The sequence below is a fragment of the Bufo bufo genome, chromosome 4 (assembly GCF_905171765.1).
Source record: "Bufo bufo chromosome 4, aBufBuf1.1, whole genome shotgun sequence".
Lineage (NCBI taxonomy): Eukaryota > Metazoa > Chordata > Amphibia > Anura > Bufonidae > Bufo > Bufo bufo.
Genome location: NC_053392.1, coordinates 15,720,010 through 15,736,818, shown reverse-complemented (window position 1 = coordinate 15,736,818; position 16,809 = coordinate 15,720,010). Strand labels below are relative to the sequence as shown.

Here is a 16,809-nt window from a genome sequence, read left to right as displayed (position 1 = left end):
GTACACCGCTCTGTATATAGCACGGTCCCGTACACCGCTCTGTATATAGCACGGTCCCGTACACCGCTCTGTATATAGCACGGTCCCGTACACCGCTCTGTATATAGCACGGTCCCGTACACCGCTCTGTATATCGCACGGTCCCGTACACCGCTCTGTATAGAGCACGGTCCCGTACACCGCTCTGTATATAGCACGGTCCCGTACACCGCTCTGTATATAGCACGGTCCCGTACACCGCTCTGTATATCGCACGGTCCCGTACACCGCTCTGTATATCGCACGGTCCCGTACACCGCTCTGTATATAGCACGGTCCCGTACACCGCTCTGTATATAGCACGGTCCCGTACACCGCTCTGTATATAGCACGGTCCCGTACACCGCTCTGTATATAGCACGGTCCCGTACACCGCTCTGTATATAGCACGGTCCCGTACACCGCTCTGTATATAGCACGGTCCCGTACACCGCTCTGTATATAGCACGGTCCCGTGCACCGCTCTGTATATAGCACGGTCCCAGACACCGCTCTGTATATAGCACGGTCCCGTACACCGCTCTGTATATAGCACGGTCCCGTACACCGCTCTGTATATAGCACGGTCCCGTACACCGCTCTGTATATAGCACGGTCCCAGACACCGCTCTGTATATAGCACGGTCCCGTACACCGCTCTGTATATAGCACGGTCCCGTACACCGCTCTGTATATAGCACGGTCCCGTACACCGCTCTGTATATAGCACGGTCCCGTACACCGCTCTGTATATAGCACGGTCCCGTACACCGCTCTGTATATAGCACGGTCCCGTACACCGCTCTGTATATAGCACGGTCCCGTACACCGCTCTGTATATAGCACGGTCCCGTACACCGCTCTGTATATAGCACGGTCCCGTACACCGCTCTGTATATAGCACGGTCCCGTACACCGCTCTGTATATACCACGGTCCCGTACACCGCTCTGTATATAGCACGGTCCCGTACACCGCTCTGTATATAGCACGGTCCCGTACACCGCTCTGTATATAGCACGGTCCCGTACACCGCTCTGTATATCGCACGGTCCCGTACACCGCTCTGTATATCGCACGGTCCCGTACACCGCTCTGTATATAGCACGGTCCCGTACACCGCTCTGTATATAGCACGGTCCCGTACACCGCTCTGTATATAGCACGGTCCCGTACACCGCTCTGTATATAGCACGGTCCCGTACACCGCTCTGTATATAGCACGGTCCCGTGCACCGCTCTGTATATAGCACGGTCCCGTGCACCGCTCTGTATATAGCACGGTCCCGTACACCGCTCTGTATATAGCACGGTCCCGTACACCGCTCTGTATATAGCACGGTCCCGTACACCGCTCTGTATATAGCACGGTCCCGTACACCGCTCTGTATATAGCACGGTCCCGTACACCGCTCTGTATATAGCACGGTCCCGTACACCGCTCTGTATATAGCACGGTCCCGTACACCGCTCTGTATATAGCACGGTCCCGTACACCGCTCTGTATATAGCACGGTCCCGTACACCGCTCTGTATATAGCACGGTCCCGTACACCGCTCTGTATATAGCACGGTCCCCTACACCGCTCTGTATATAGCACGGTCCCGTACACCGCTCTGTATATAGCACGGTCCCGTACACCGCTCTGTATATAGCACGGTCCCGTGCACCGCTCTGTATATAGCACGGTCCCGCGCACCGCTCTGTATATAGCACGGTCCCGCACACCGCTCTGTATATAGCACGGTCCCGCACACCGCTCTGTATATAGCACGGTCCCGCGCACCGCTCTGTATATAGCACGGTCCCGTACACCGCTCTGTATATAGCACGGTCCCGTACACCGCTCTGTATATAGCACGGTCCCGTACACCGCTCTGTATATAGCACGGTCCCGTACACCGCTCTGTATATAGCACGGTCCCGTGCACCGCTCTGTATATAGCACGGTCCCGTACACCGCTCTGTATATAGCACGGTCCCGTACACCGCTCTGTATATAGCACGGTCCCGTACACCGCTCTGTATATAGCACGGTCCCGTACACCGCTCTGTATATAGCACGGTCCCGTACACCGCTCTGTATATAGCACGGTCCCGTACACCGCTCTGTATATAGCACGGTCCCGTACACCGCTCTGTATATAGCACGGTCCCGTACACCGCTCTGTATATAGCACGGTTACACCAGTTGTCAGTCAGCTATCCCAGATAAACCCGATTACTGGAGGTCCCAGTTGGACCCAGTATGACGTTCCTGCACTGCCTGTAACGTTCTGCTGGGACCCCCCAGTGTTCACCATCACTGACCCCCCCTCCGACTAGCGGAATCAGCGCACGATCTCCAGACACCGCGCTCCGGCACGCTGCACTGATCGGATGTGACAGGGACGCCCCAGAGACCCGGCCGCTGGTTCCAGGATGAGCTGCAGGTAATTAAGAGCCGGTCCCAAGAGGAGGAGGAGGAGGGAGCGGTGTAATTATCAGAACCAGAGAGGGCGCAGACCGCTACTACCGCCAGAGAGGGCGCAGACCGCTACTACCGCCAGAGAGGGCGCAGACCGCTACTACCGCCAGAGAGGGCGCAGACCGCTACTACCACCAGAGAGGGCGCAGACCGCTACTACCACCAGAGAGGGGGGCGCAGACCGCTGACTGCCGCCAGAGAGGGGGCGCTGACCGCCGCCAGAGAGGGGGCGCTGACCGCCGCCAGAGAGGGGGCGCAGACCGCTGACCGCCGCCAGGGAGGGGGCGCAGACCGCTGACCGCCGCCAGAGAGGGGGCGCAGACCGCTGACCGCCGCCAGAGAGGGGGCGCAGACCGCTGACCGCCGCCAGAGAGGGGGCGCAGACCGCTGACTGCCGCCAGAGAGGGGGCGCAGACCGCTGACTGCCGCCAGAGAGGGGGCGCAGACCGCTGACTGCCGCCAGAGAGGGGGCGCAGACCGCTGACTGCCGCCAGAGAGGGGGCGCAGACCGCTGACTGCCGCCAGAGAGGGGGCGCAGACCGCTGACCCCCGCAGAGAGGGGGCGCAGACCGCTGACCCCCGCAGAGAGGGGGCACAGACCGCTAACTGCCGCCAGAGTGTGATATTAGGTTCAGGTTGCTCATCAGTCACGTGTTCTCCCCATTAGTTATAATAGTCACGTGCTCTTAGTGCTAGCAGACGTCACGTGACCAGTATTTGTGTTTGTAATGCCGGGTGTTTCTAATAAAGTTATTTGCAGGGGGCGGGGAGTTGGACATAGTGTATCCCATAGGAAGCGGAGGGGCGGCCGCTCTGTACAGCGCTCAGTGGTAGTGGAGGACCGAACAACATGGCTGAAGGCGGCGGCGACGATGAAGCGGGAGCTTCTCCCCTGTGTATGATCGTGCTGGGCATGGCCGGCTCCGGGAAGACCACGTTAGTACAGGTGAGTGTGTGACCGCGGGCCTGATGGAGAGCGATCCCTCCGCCGGCTCCTCCTGTCACATCCTCGGTGATCCCCCCGCCGGCTCCTCCTGTCACATCCCCGGTGATCCCCCCGCCGGCTCCTCCTGTCACATCCCCGGTGATCCCCCCGCCGGCTCCTCCTGTCACATCCCCGGTGATCCCTCCGCCGGCTCCTCCTGTCACATCCCCGGTGATCCCTCCGCCGGCTCCTCCTGTCACATCGGGGGCGATCCCTCCGCCGGCTCCTCCTGTCACATCCCCGGTGATCCCCCCGCCGGCTCCTCCTGTCACATCCACAGCGATCCCCCCGCCGGCTCCTCCTGTCACATCCTCGGTGATCCCCCCGCCGGCTCCTCCTGTCACATCCCCGGTGATCCCTCCGCCGGCTCCTCCTGTCACATCCCCGGTGATCCCTCCGCCGGCTCCTCCTGTCACATCCTCGGTGATCCCTCCGCCGGCTCCTCCTGTCACATCCTCGGTGATCCCCCCGCCGGCTCCTCCTGTCACATCCTCGGTGATCCCTCCGCCGGCTCCTCCTGTCACATCCTCGGTGATCCCTCCGCCGGCTCCTCCTGTCACATCCTCGGTGATCCCTCCGCCGGCTCCTCCTGTCACATCCCCGGTGATCCCCCCGCCGGCTCCTCCTGTCACATCCCCGGTGATCCCTCCGCCGGCTCCTCCTGTCACATCCTCGGTGATCCCTCCGCCGGCTCCTCCTGTCACATCCCCGGTGATCCCCCCGCCGGCTCCTCCTGTCACATCCTCGGTGATCCCTCCGCCGGCTCCTCCTGTCACATCCTCGGTGATCCCTCCGCCGGCTCCTCCTGTCACATCCTCGGTGATCCCTCCGCCGGCTCCTCCTGTCACATCCTCGGTGATCCCTCCGCCGGCTCCTCCTGTCACATCCTCGGTGATCCCCCCGCCGGCTCCTCCTGTCACATCGGGGGCGATCCCTCCGCCGGCTCCTCCTGTCACATCCTCGGTGATCCCCCCGCCGGCTCCTCCTGTCACATCGGGGGCGATCCCTCCGCCGGCTCCTCCTGTCACATCGGGGGCGATCCCTCCGCCGGCTCCTCCTGTCACATCGGGGGCGATCCCTCCGCCGGCTCCTCCTGTCACATCCCCGGTGATCCCTCCGCCGGCTCCTCCTGTCACATCCCCGGTGATCCCCCCGCCGGCTCCTCCTGTCACATCCCCGGTGATCCCTCCGCCGGCTCCTCCTGTCACATCCCCGGTGATCCCTCCGCCGGCTCCTCCTGTCACATCCTCGGTGATCCCTCCGCCGGCTCCTCCTGTCACATCCTCGGTGATCCCTCCGCCGGCTCCTCCTGTCACATCCTCGGTGATCCCTCCGCCGGCTCCTCCTGTCACATCCTCGGTGATCCCTCCGCCGGCTCCTCCTGTCACATCCTCCGGTGATCCCTCCGCCGGCTCCTCCTGTCACATCCTCGGTGATCCCCCCGCCGGCTCCTCCTGTCACATCCTCGGTGATCCCCCCGCCGGCTCCTCCTGTCACATCCTCGGTGATCCCTCCGCCGGCTCCTCCTGTCACATCCTCGGTGATCCCTCCGCCGGCTCCTCCTGTCACATCCCCGGTGATCCCCCCGCCGGCTCCTCCTGTCACATCCTCGGTGATCCCTCCGCCGGCTCCTCCTGTCACATCCTCGGTGATCCCTCCGCCGGCTCCTCCTGTCACATCCTCGGTGATCCCTCCGCCGGCTCCTCCTGTCACATCCTCGGTGATCCCTCCGCCGGCTCCTCCTGTCACATCCTCGGTGATCCCCCCGCCGGCTCCTCCTGTCACATCGGGGGCGATCCCTCCGCCGGCTCCTCCTGTCACATCCTCGGTGATCCCCCCGCCGGCTCCTCCTGTCACATCCTCGGTGATCCCCCCGCCGGCTCCTCCTGTCACATCGGGGGCGATCCCTCCGCCGGCTCCTCCTGTCACATCGGGGGCGATCCCTCCGCCGGCTCCTCCTGTCACATCGGGGGCGATCCCTCCGCCGGCTCCTCCTGTCACATCCTCGGTGATCCCCCCGCCGGCTCCTCCTGTCACATCCTCGGTGATCCCTCCGCCGGCTCCTCCTGTCACATCCCCGGTGATCCCCCCGCCGGCTCCTCCTGTCACATCCCCGGTGATCCCTCCGCCGGCTCCTCCTGTCACATCCCCGGTGATCCCTCCGCCGGCTCCTCCTGTCACATCCTCGGTGATCCCTCCGCCGGCTCCTCCTGTCACATCCTCGGTGATCCCTCCGCCGGCTCCTCCTGTCACATCCTCGGTGATCCCTCCGCCGGCTCCTCCTGTCACATCCTCGGTGATCCCTCCGCCGGCTCCTCCTGTCACATCCTCCGGTGATCCCTCCGCCGGCTCCTCCTGTCACATCCTCGGTGATCCCCCCGCCGGCTCCTCCTGTCACATCCTCGGTGATCCCCCCGCCGGCTCCTCCTGTCACATCCTCGGTGATCCCTCCGCCGGCTCCTCCTGTCACATCCTCGGTGATCCCTCCGCCGGCTCCTCCTGTCACATCCCCGGTGATCCCCCCGCCGGCTCCTCCTGTCACATCCCCGGTGATCCCTCCGCCGGCTCCTCCTGTCACATCCTCGGTGATCCCTCCGCCGGCTCCTCCTGTCACATCCTCGGTGATCCCTCCGCCGGCTCCTCCTGTCACATCCTCGGTGATCCCCCCGCCGGCTCCTCCTGTCACATCGGGGGCGATCCCTCCGCCGGCTCCTCCTGTCACATCCTCGGTGATCCCCCCGCCGGCTCCTCCTGTCACATCGGGGGCGATCCCTCCGCCGGCTCCTCCTGTCACATCGGGTGCGATCCCTCCGCCGGCTCCTCCTGTCACATCGGGGGCGATCCCTCCGCCGGCTCCTCCTGTCACATCGGGGGCGATCCCCCCGCCGGCTCCTCCTGTCACATCCTCGGTGATATCCCCCGCCGGCTCCTCCTGTCACATCCTCGGTGATCCCTCCGCCGGCTCCTCCTGTCACATCCTCGGTGATCCCCCCGCCGGCTCCTCCTGTCACATCCTCGGTGATCCCCCCGCCGGCTCCTCCTGTCACATCCTCGGTGATCCCTCCGCCGGCTCCTCCTGTCACATCCTCGGTGATCCCCCCGCCGGCTCCTCCTGTCACATCGGGGGCGATCCCCCCGCCGGCTCCTCCTGTCACATCGGGGGCGATCCCTCCGCCGGCTCCTCCTGTCACATCGGGGGCGATCCCTCCGCCGGCTCCTCCTGTCACATCGGGGGGCGATCCCTCCGCCGGCTCCTCCTGTCACATCGGGGGGCGATCCCTCCGCCGGCTCCTCCTGTCACATCGGGGGCGATCCCTCCGCCGGCTCCTCCTGTCACATCGGGGGCGATCCCTCCGCCGGCTCCTCCTGTCACATCGGGGGCGATCCCTCCGCCGGCTCCTCCTGTCACATCGGGGGCGATCCCTCCGCCGGCTCCTCCTGTCACATCGGGGGCGATCCCTCCGCCGGCTCCTCCTGTCACATCGGGGGCGATCCCTCCGCCGGCTCCTCCTGTCACATCGGGGGCGATCCCTCCGCCGGCTCCTCCTGTCACATCGGGGGCGATCCCTCCGCCGGCTCCTCCTGTCACATCGGGGGCGATCCCTCCGCCGGCTCCTCCTGTCACATCGGGGGCGATCCCTCCGCCGGCTCCTCCTGTCACATCGGGGGCGATCCCTCCGCCGGCTCCTCCTGTCACATCGGGGGCGATCCCTCCGCCGGCTCCTCCTGTCACATCGGGGGCGATCCCTCCGCCGGCTCCTCCTGTCACATCGGGGGCGATCCCTCCGCCGGCTCCTCCTGTCACATCGGGGGCGATCCCTCCGCCGGCTCCTCCTGTCACATCGGGGGCGATCCCTCCGCCGGCTCCTCCTGTCACATCGGGGGCGATCCCTCCGCCGGCTCCTCCTGTCACATCGGGGGCGATCCCTCCGCCGGCTCCTCCTGTCACATCGGGGGCGATCCCTCCGCCGGCTCCTCCTGTCACATCGGGGGCGATCCCTCCGCCGGCTCCTCCTGTCACATCGGGGGCGATCCCTCCGCCGGCTCCTCCTGTCACATCGGGGGCGATCCCTCCGCCGGCTCCTCCTGTCACATCGGGGGCGATCCCTCCGCCGGCTCCTCCTGTCACATCGGGGGCGATCCCTCCGCCGGCTCCTCCTGTCACATCGGGGGCGATCCCTCCGCCGGCTCCTCCTGTCACATCGGGGGCGATCCCTCCGCCGGCTCCTCCTGTCACATCGGGGGCGATCCCTCCGCCGGCTCCTCCTGTCACATCGGGGGCGATCCCTCCGCCGGCTCCTCCTGTCACATCGGGGGCGATCCCTCCGCCGGCTCCTCCTGTCACATCGGGGGCGATCCCTCCGCCGGCTCCTCCTGTCACATCGGGGGCGATCCCTCCGCCGGCTCCTCCTGTCACATCGGGGGCGATCCCTCCGCCGGCTCCTCCTGTCACATCGGGGGCGATCCCTCCGCCGGCTCCTCCTGTCACATCGGGGGCGATCCCTCCGCCGGCTCCTCCTGTCACATCGGGGGCGATCCCTCCGCCGGCTCCTCCTGTCACATCGGGGGCGATCCCTCCGCCGGCTCCTCCTGTCACATCGGGGGCGATCCCTCCGCCGGCTCCTCCTGTCACATCGGGGGCGATCCCTCCGCCGGCTCCTCCTGTCACATCGGGGGCGATCCCTCCGCCGGCTCCTCCTGTCACATCGGGGGCGATCCCTCCGCCGGCTCCTCCTGTCACATCGGGGGCGATCCCTCCGCCGGCTCCTCCTGTCACATCGGGGGCGATCCCTCCGCCGGCTCCTCCTGTCACATCGGGGGCGATCCCTCCGCCGGCTCCTCCTGTCACATCGGGGGCGATCCCTCCGCCGGCTCCTCCTGTCACATCGGGGGCGATCCCTCCGCCGGCTCCTCCTGTCACATCGGGGGCGATCCCTCCGCCGGCTCCTCCTGTCACATCGGGGGCGATCCCTCCGCCGGCTCCTCCTGTCACATCGGGGGCGATCCCTCCGCCGGCTCCTCCTGTCACATCGGGGGCGATCCCTCCGCCGGCTCCTCCTGTCACATCGGGGGCGATCCCTCCGCCGGCTCCTCCTGTCACATCGGGGGCGATCCCTCCGCCGGCTCCTCCTGTCACATCGGGGGCGATCCCTCCGCCGGCTCCTCCTGTCACATCGGGGGCGATCCCTCCGCCGGCTCCTCCTGTCACATCGGGGGCGATCCCTCCGCCGGCTCCTCCTGTCACATCGGGGGCGATCCCTCCGCCGGCTCCTCCTGTCACATCGGGGGCGATCCCTCCGCCGGCTCCTCCTGTCACATCGGGGGCGATCCCTCCGCCGGCTCCTCCTGTCACATCGGGGGCGATCCCTCCGCCGGCTCCTCCTGTCACATCGGGGGCGATCCCTCCGCCGGCTCCTCCTGTCACATCGGGGGCGATCCCTCCGCCGGCTCCTCCTGTCACATCGGGGGCGATCCCTCCGCCGGCTCCTCCTGTCACATCGGGGGCGATCCCTCCGCCGGCTCCTCCTGTCACATCGGGGGCGATCCCTCCGCCGGCTCCTCCTGTCACATCGGGGGCGATCCCTCCGCCGGCTCCTCCTGTCACATCGGGGGCGATCCCTCCGCCGGCTCCTCCTGTCACATCGGGGGCGATCCCTCCGCCGGCTCCTCCTGTCACATCGGGGGCGATCCCTCCGCCGGCTCCTCCTGTCACATCGGGGGCGATCCCTCCGCCGGCTCCTCCTGTCACATCGGGGGCGATCCCTCCGCCGGCTCCTCCTGTCACATCGGGGGCGATCCCTCCGCCGGCTCCTCCTGTCACATCGGGGGCGATCCCTCCGCCGGCTCCTCCTGTCACATCGGGGGCGATCCCTCCGCCGGCTCCTCCTGTCACATCGGGGGCGATCCCTCCGCCGGCTCCTCCTGTCACATCGGGGGCGATCCCTCCGCCGGCTCCTCCTGTCACATCGGGGGCGATCCCTCCGCCGGCTCCTCCTGTCACATCGGGGGCGATCCCTCCGCCGGCTCCTCCTGTCACATCGGGGGCGATCCCTCCGCCGGCTCCTCCTGTCACATCGGGGGCGATCCCTCCGCCGGCTCCTCCTGTCACATCGGGGGCGATCCCTCCGCCGGCTCCTCCTGTCACATCGGGGGCGATCCCTCCGCCGGCTCCTCCTGTCACATCGGGGGCGATCCCTCCGCCGGCTCCTCCTGTCACATCGGGGGCGATCCCTCCGCCGGCTCCTCCTGTCACATCGGGGGCGATCCCTCCGCCGGCTCCTCCTGTCACATCGGGGGGCGATCCCTCCGCCGGCTCCTCCTGTCACATCGGGGGCGATCCCTCCGCCGGCTCCTCCTGTCACATCGGGGGCGATCCCTCCGCCGGCTCCTCCTGTCACATCGGGGGCGATCCCTCCGCCGGCTCCTCCTGTCACATCGGGGGCGATCCCTCCGCCGGCTCCTCCTGTCACATCGGGGGCGATCCCTCCGCCGGCTCCTCCTGTCACATCGGGGGCGATCCCTCCGCCGGCTCCTCCTGTCACATCGGGGGCGATCCCTCCGCCGGCTCCTCCTGTCACATCGGGGGCGATCCCTCCGCCGGCTCCTCCTGTCACATCGGGGGCGATCCCTCCGCCGGCTCCTCCTGTCACATCGGGGGCGATCCCTCCGCCGGCTCCTCCTGTCACATCGGGGGCGATCCCTCCGCCGGCTCCTCCTGTCACATCGGGGGCGATCCCTCCGCCGGCTCCTCCTGTCACATCGGGGGCGATCCCTCCGCCGGCTCCTCCTGTCACATCGGGGGCGATCCCTCCGCCGGCTCCTCCTGTCACATCGGGGGCGATCCCTCCGCCGGCTCCTCCTGTCACATCGGGGGCGATCCCTCCGCCGGCTCCTCCTGTCACATCGGGGGCGATCCCTCCGCCGGCTCCTCCTGTCACATCGGGGGCGATCCCTCCGCCGGCTCCTCCTGTCACATCGGGGGCGATCCCTCCGCCGGCTCCTCCTGTCACATCGGGGGCGATCCCTCCGCCGGCTCCTCCTGTCACATCGGGGGCGATCCCTCCGCCGGCTCCTCCTGTCACATCGGGGGCGATCCCCCCGCCGGCTCCTCCTGTCACATCGGGGGCGATCCCCCCGCCGGCTCCTCCTGTCACATCGGGGGCGATCCCTCCGCCGGCTCCTCCTGTCACATCGGGGGCGATCCCCCCGCCGGCTCCTCCTGTCACATCGGGGGCGATCCCCCCGCCGGCTCCTCCTGTCACATCGGGGGCGATCCCCCCGCCGGCTCCTCCTGTCACATCCTCGGTGATCCCTCCGCCGGCTCCTCCTGTCACATCGGGGGCGATCCCCCCGCCGGCTCCTCCTGTCACATCCCCGGTGATCCCCCCGCCGGCTCCTCCTGTCACATCCCCGGTGATCCCCCCGCCGGCTCCTCCTGTCACATCCCCGGTGATCCCCCCGCCGGCTCCTCCTGTCACATCCCCGGTGATCCCCCCGCCGGCTCCTCCTGTCACATCCTCGGTGATCCCTCCGCCGGCTCCTCCTGTCACATCGGGAGACGTTGCCGTCAGTGTCCTGAAAGCAGCATTATACTATAGTGTCTGGCATCATTCTCCCGCACTGGTAACGTACTGGTCGGCCTGAGCACAAGAACTGGCATCAGAGCGGGCAGATGGCGACTTTTCACTGATGTGAATTGGCGCGGCTGCGATCACATTTGTGCTTTATGTGCAGTCATTGTTTTTCCATTTTTTTCACCTTTCTGCCATTTCTTCTGCCTGGAGTCCATTCGGGTCCGGCTGATCTTAACTGTATCTCAAGTGGGGCCACACCCTGTATGTGCTGGGGGGTGGGATGGTCGCGGCTGGGGGGTGGGATGGCCGCAGCTGGGGGGGTGGGATGGTCGCGGCCGGGGGTGGGATGGTCGCGGCTGGGGGTCGGGCTGTGGCGATTGGCTGTTGACCCCTGATTTCGGCTGTTTTCATCCTCAGAGACTGACCTCCTATTTACATGGAAAGAACAGCCCTCCGTATGTGATCAACCTGGACCCCGCCGTGCACGAGATCCCCTTCCCTGCTAACATAGGTACTGCCGCCCCCCCAATAACGAGGTAAGTAACCCTTTCCTGGGGGAGTCTCTTACCTTCTCCTCTTCTCTCCATAGATATACGGGACACTGTGAAGTACAAGGAGGTGATGAAGCAGTATCCTTCTCATGGGCGGGGGTCATCCGCTGGGTGTGGGTGGGGCACCCCCTGTGTATAGATCAATGGTGAGCGCCCCTCACTGGTGACCTCACCTAGAAGACCACATGCCCTGTGATATGCCCTCACCTAGAAGACCACATGACCTGTGACGTGACCTCACCTAGAAGACCACATGACCTGTGATATGCCCTCACCTAGAAGACCACATGACCTGTGATATGCCCTCACCTAGAAGACCACATGACCTGTGATATGCCCTCACCTAGAAGACCACATGACCTGTGATATGCCCTCACCTAGAAGACCACATGACCTGTGATATGCCCTCACCTAGAAGACCACATGACCTGTGATATGCCCTCACCTAGAAGACCACATGACCTGTGATATGCCCTCACCTAGAAGACCACATGACCTGTGATATGACCTCACCTAGAAGACCACATGACCTGTGATATGCCCTCACCTAGTAGACCACATGACCTGTGATATGCCCTCACCTAGTAGACCACATGACCTGTGATATGCCCTCACCTAGAAGACCACATGACCTGTGATAGGCCCTCACCTAGAAGACCACATGACCTGTGATATGCCCTCACCTAGAAGACCACATGACCTGTGACATGACTGATGACCTCACATAGAACACAATACATCACATAACATATTACATCACTGATGACAACGTGACTTATGACATCACTGAAGACCACATGGCCGGTGACATCACTGATGACCTGTCAGTGCTCGGTGGTCTCCTTTTTATACAGTCCAGGTTGGGGGAGGGGTTACTGTACATATGGTTACCATTCCTGAGCTGCTCCTCCTCAGATATGGCCTTGGCCCCAATGGCGGCATCGTCACCTCCCTTAACCTCTTTGCCACTCGGTTTGACCAGGTGAGTGGTTGGCGCAGTCATGTGACGGCCTTGCTCGCTGCTCCTCCGCCGCGCTCACCTCTCTCTCTCCTCACAGGTGGTGAAGTTCATAGAGAAAAGGCAGAAGAACTGTAGGTAGGTATCTCGGGGTCACAGTCTGGTCCCGCCGGGTGGACATGGACACTGACTGCTCCTCCCCCTCCACAGGTTCGTCCTTATAGACACACCCGGGCAGATCGAGGTCTTCACGTGGTCAGCATCAGGGTCCATCATCACCGAGGCGTTGGTAAGTGGTGAAAAGGGTCGTGGCCTGTATGTAAAATGGCGCAGGAAGTCACCGCTGTCTTCTCCCCACAGGCGTCCTCCTTCCCCTCGGTGGTGGTGTACGTCATGGACACGTCGCGTAGCACCAACCCAGTCACCTTCATGTCCAACATGCTTTACGCCTGCAGGTGGGTGTCAGCCGTGGGAGGTGAGGGGACCGGGTGAGGTCACCTGACCCCTGTATGACCTGCCTTCTCTTCCAGCATCATGTACAAGACCAAGCTGCCCTTCATCGTGGTCATGAACAAGGTATGTCCTGAGTCAGACAGGAGTAATCTATCACAGCCTCACCATGGAGTGGTTATAGGGTCTAGGCCTCTCCTGCAGACACAAGTGTAGGATTCAGGCAGGAGTAATCGATCACTTCTGTACCATGTAACCAGGATTCAGGCAGGAGTAATCGATCCCTTCTGTACCATGTAACCAGGATTCCGGCAGGAGTAGCTGTATGGTATGCAGGGTGCCTCTGCAGACAGGAGTAATCGATCACTTCTGTACCATGTATCCAGGATTCAGGCAGGAGTAATCGATCACTTCTGTACCATGTAACCAGGATTCAGGCAGGAGTAGCTGTATGGTATGCAGGGTGCCTCTGCAGACAGGAGTAATCGATCACTTCTGTACCATGTAATCAGGATTCAGGCAGGAGTAATCGATCCCTTCTGTACCATGTAACCAGGATTCAGACAGGAGTAATCGATCACTTCTGTACCATGTATCCAGGATTCAGGCAGGAGTAATCGATCACTTCTGTACCATGTAACCAGGATTCAGACAGGAGTAATCGATCACTTCTGTACCATGTATCCAGGATTCAGGCAGGAGTAGCTGTATGCAGGGTGCCTCTGCAGACAGGAGTAATTGATTGCTGCTTGGCTGTTGTGCATTCCTCAGACATTAGACATCTATCTTTCCTGCAGACAGACATAATCGATCACAGCTTTGCGGTGGAGTGGATGCAGGATTTTGATAGTTTCCAGGACGCGCTGAACCAGGAGACGTCGTACGTCAGTAATCTGACGCGCTCCATGAGCCTGGTCCTGGACGAGTTCTACAACGCCCTGCGGGTAACGCCCGTGTCCTGTCTGTGGTGGCGGGGTGTGTGGTCGCATGATCCTCATGCTGTTCCTCTCTGTCTAGGTGGTCGGGGTCTCGGCGGTGACCGGGGCCGGTATGGACGAGTTCTTTGTGAAGGTTTCAGAGGCAGCAGAAGAATATCAGAGGTGAGGAGGCACCGAGGCACCAGACCTCGTGCACGTCCATTACTGTGTCCTTCCATAACAGTCTCTTCTCCCCGTGCAGAGAGTACCGGCCGGAGTATGAGCGCCTCCGACAGGCTGCTGTAAGTGTGGGGGTATCGGAGCCCGCTGTATGGGGGGGCGATACTGATCCGGGATTTACCCCATCCCTGAGGGGGGGGGGGGGGGGGGCGGGCTGACCCTCGTCTTATCCTGGGATTTACCCGATCCCTGAGGGGGAGGGGGGAGCTGATGCTGACCCTGGTCTTATCCCGGTATTGCGGTGGGGGGGTCTCGGGGTGGAGCTGATACTGATCGGTCTCTTTTCCTGGGATCCAGGAGCAGGAGAAGCTGAAGGAGCAGCAGCAGCAGTTGGATCGGTTGCACCAGGATCTGGGATCTGTGTCTCTGAACCCAGGACTCTCATCAGGTACCGATAAGAGAGGTGGAGGCGCTCACCGGTACGTGGGATCCACAGGGACCTGAGGTCATGTGACTGGGGGCCCGGGAGACTGTCTCGGGGTCATGTGACTGGGGTCTCGGCCCATGTAGATGACTGTCACTAGGTCATGTGCCTGCGGTCTCGGCCCATGTAGATGACTGTCACTAGGTCATGTGCCTGCGGTCTCGGCCCATGTAGATGACTGTCACTAGGTCATGTGCCTGCGGTCTCGGAGACTCTCTCTGGGTCATGTGACTGGGGTCTCGGCCCCTGTAGACGGCTGTCTTGGGGGGGTCATGTGACTGGGGTCTCGGAGACTCTCTCTGGGTCATGTGACTGGGCTCTCGGCCCCTGTAGACGGCTGTCTTGGGGGTCATGTGACTGGGCTCTCGGCCCCTGTAGACGGCTGTCTTGGGGGTCATGTGACTGGGCTCTCGGCCCCTGTAGACGGCTGTCATGTGACAGGTCATTCTCTTCTCTCCCCCTCAGGACTGGATGAAGCGGCTGCCGGACCGTCAGATCTGATCCTCACCCGGGGTAACATGGAGGATGAGGACGAGGCGGAGGACAGTGACACGGATGACATCGATCATTCAGGTGACTCCTGCAGCTGCTCCTAATAGGGTGGACGTGGTGGACAACGCTGTCACCGGGCTCCCGTATTGTGTACGCAGCGCTCACTTCCGCACTCTTTCCTCTGCAGTGGCGGAGTCGCGGCTGGAGGAGCCGGCCTTCCAGAACTTCCTGCAGCAGGCACAGAGCAAATACCGGGAGCTGGTGAACAAGTGATGGCGCTGGCGGCCATGTTCTACGAGTCAGCGAGAGGTCAGGACCCTGTGCCGCCTCCCAGGATCTGCTTCGATGGCCAGCGGGGCCGGGTCATGTGACTTGCTGGCGCTGTGTGTAAAGATTTATATTTTTCTGTGGAATGAGCTGTTTCTTGTATAATAGACGAGGTTTTGTTAATTGTTGTCGTCTTATGACTTGTACGGCGGTGACTCCTCCCACTACAGCACGGCGCCCCCTGTGCCTGGACTGCGGCGGGGTGCACGTCCTCCGATAGTCCAACCCTACCCCTGCCTGTGTTCACGCCTTACTCTGTGACCCTGGCCCCTGTAGCTACCCTTATTTTATCACAGGGATCAGCAACCTCCAGCTGTTCTGAAACTACAACTCCCAGCATCCACCTGCTAGAACAGCCAAGCAGGTGTGCATCCTGGGAGTTGTAGTTTCACAGTAGCTGGAGGTTACAGCCCCCTGCAGCTTCCCCCTGTCCCCGCGTGTAAACTACCTGCAGCTTCCCCCTGTCCCCGCGTGTAAACTACCTGCAGCTTCCCTCTGTCCCCGCGTATAAACTACCTGCAGCTTCCCTCTGTAACCGCACCCCGTGTATAAACTACCTGCAGCTTCCCTCTGTAACCGCACCCCGTGTATAAACTACCTGCAGCTTCCCTCTGTCCCCGCGTATAAACTACCTGCAGCTTCCCTCTGTAACCGCACCCCGTGTATAAACTACCTGCGGCTTCCCTCTGTCCCCGCGTATAAACTACCTGCAGCTTCCCTCTGTCCCCGCGTATAAACTACCTGCAGCTTCCCTCTGTCCCCGCGTATAAACTACCTGCAGCTTCCCTCTGTCCCCGCGTATAAACTACCTGCAGCTTCCCTCTGTAACCGCACCCCGTGTATAAACTACCTGCAGCTTCCCTCTGTAACCGCACCCCGTGTATAAACTACCTGCGGCTTCCCTCTGTCCCCGCGTATAAACTACCTGCGGCTTCCCTCTGTAACCGCACCCCGTGTATAAACTACCTGCGGCTTCCCCCTGTCCCCGCGTGTAAACTACCTGCGGCTTCCCCCTGTCCCCGCGTGTAAACTACCTGCGGCTTCCCCCTGTCCCCGCGTGTAAACTACCTGCGGCTTCCCCCTGTCCCCGCGTGTAAACTACCCGCGGCTTCCCCCTGTCCCCGCGTGTAAACTACCCGCGGCTTCCCCCTGTCCCCGCGTGTAAACTACCCGCGGCTTCCCCCTGTCCCCGCGTGTAAACTACCCGCGGCTTCCCCCTGTCCCCGCGTGTAAACTACCCGCGGCTTCCCCCTGTCCCCGCGTGTAAACTTCCCCCTGTCCCCGCGTGTAAACTACCCGCGGCTTCCCCCTGTCCCCGCGTGTAAACTACCCGCGGCTTCCCCCTGTCCCCGCGTGTAAACTACCCGCGGCTTCCCCCTGTCCCCGCGTGTAAACTACCCGCGGCT

The 16,809-nt window shown here is 63.4% G+C and overlaps 1 protein-coding gene across 1 annotated transcript; it reads left to right on the top strand.

Moving 5' to 3' along the window:
• Window positions 1-3,267: 3,267 nt before the first annotated feature.
• GPN1 (GPN-loop GTPase 1) lies at window positions 3,268-15,526 on the top strand. The gene is made up of 14 exons (XM_040426918.1): window positions 3,268-3,431; window positions 11,462-11,555; window positions 11,634-11,673; window positions 12,511-12,577; window positions 12,654-12,691; window positions 12,764-12,842; window positions 12,914-13,008; window positions 13,084-13,129; window positions 13,801-13,947; window positions 14,021-14,103; window positions 14,183-14,222; window positions 14,458-14,548; window positions 15,050-15,157; window positions 15,264-15,526. The coding sequence occupies exons 1-14, from the start codon at window positions 3,336-3,338 to the stop codon at window positions 15,347-15,349; spliced, it is 1,110 nt and encodes a 369-aa protein (XP_040282852.1). The 5' UTR covers window positions 3,268-3,335; the 3' UTR covers window positions 15,350-15,526.
• Window positions 15,527-16,809: the final 1,283 nt, after the last annotated feature.

Coding starts and splice junctions, on each gene's coding strand:
- GPN1 (XM_040426918.1), top strand. CDS start 3,336: ATGGCTGAAGGCGGCGGCGACGATGAAGCGGGAGCTTCTCCCCTGTGT. Junction 11,556..11,633: donor CCCCTTCCCTGCTAACATAG/GTACTGCCGCCC, acceptor TTCTCTCCATAG/ATATACGGGACACTGTGAAG. Junction 13,948..14,020: donor AGTTCTACAACGCCCTGCGG/GTAACGCCCGTG, acceptor CTCTCTGTCTAG/GTGGTCGGGGTCTCGGCGGT.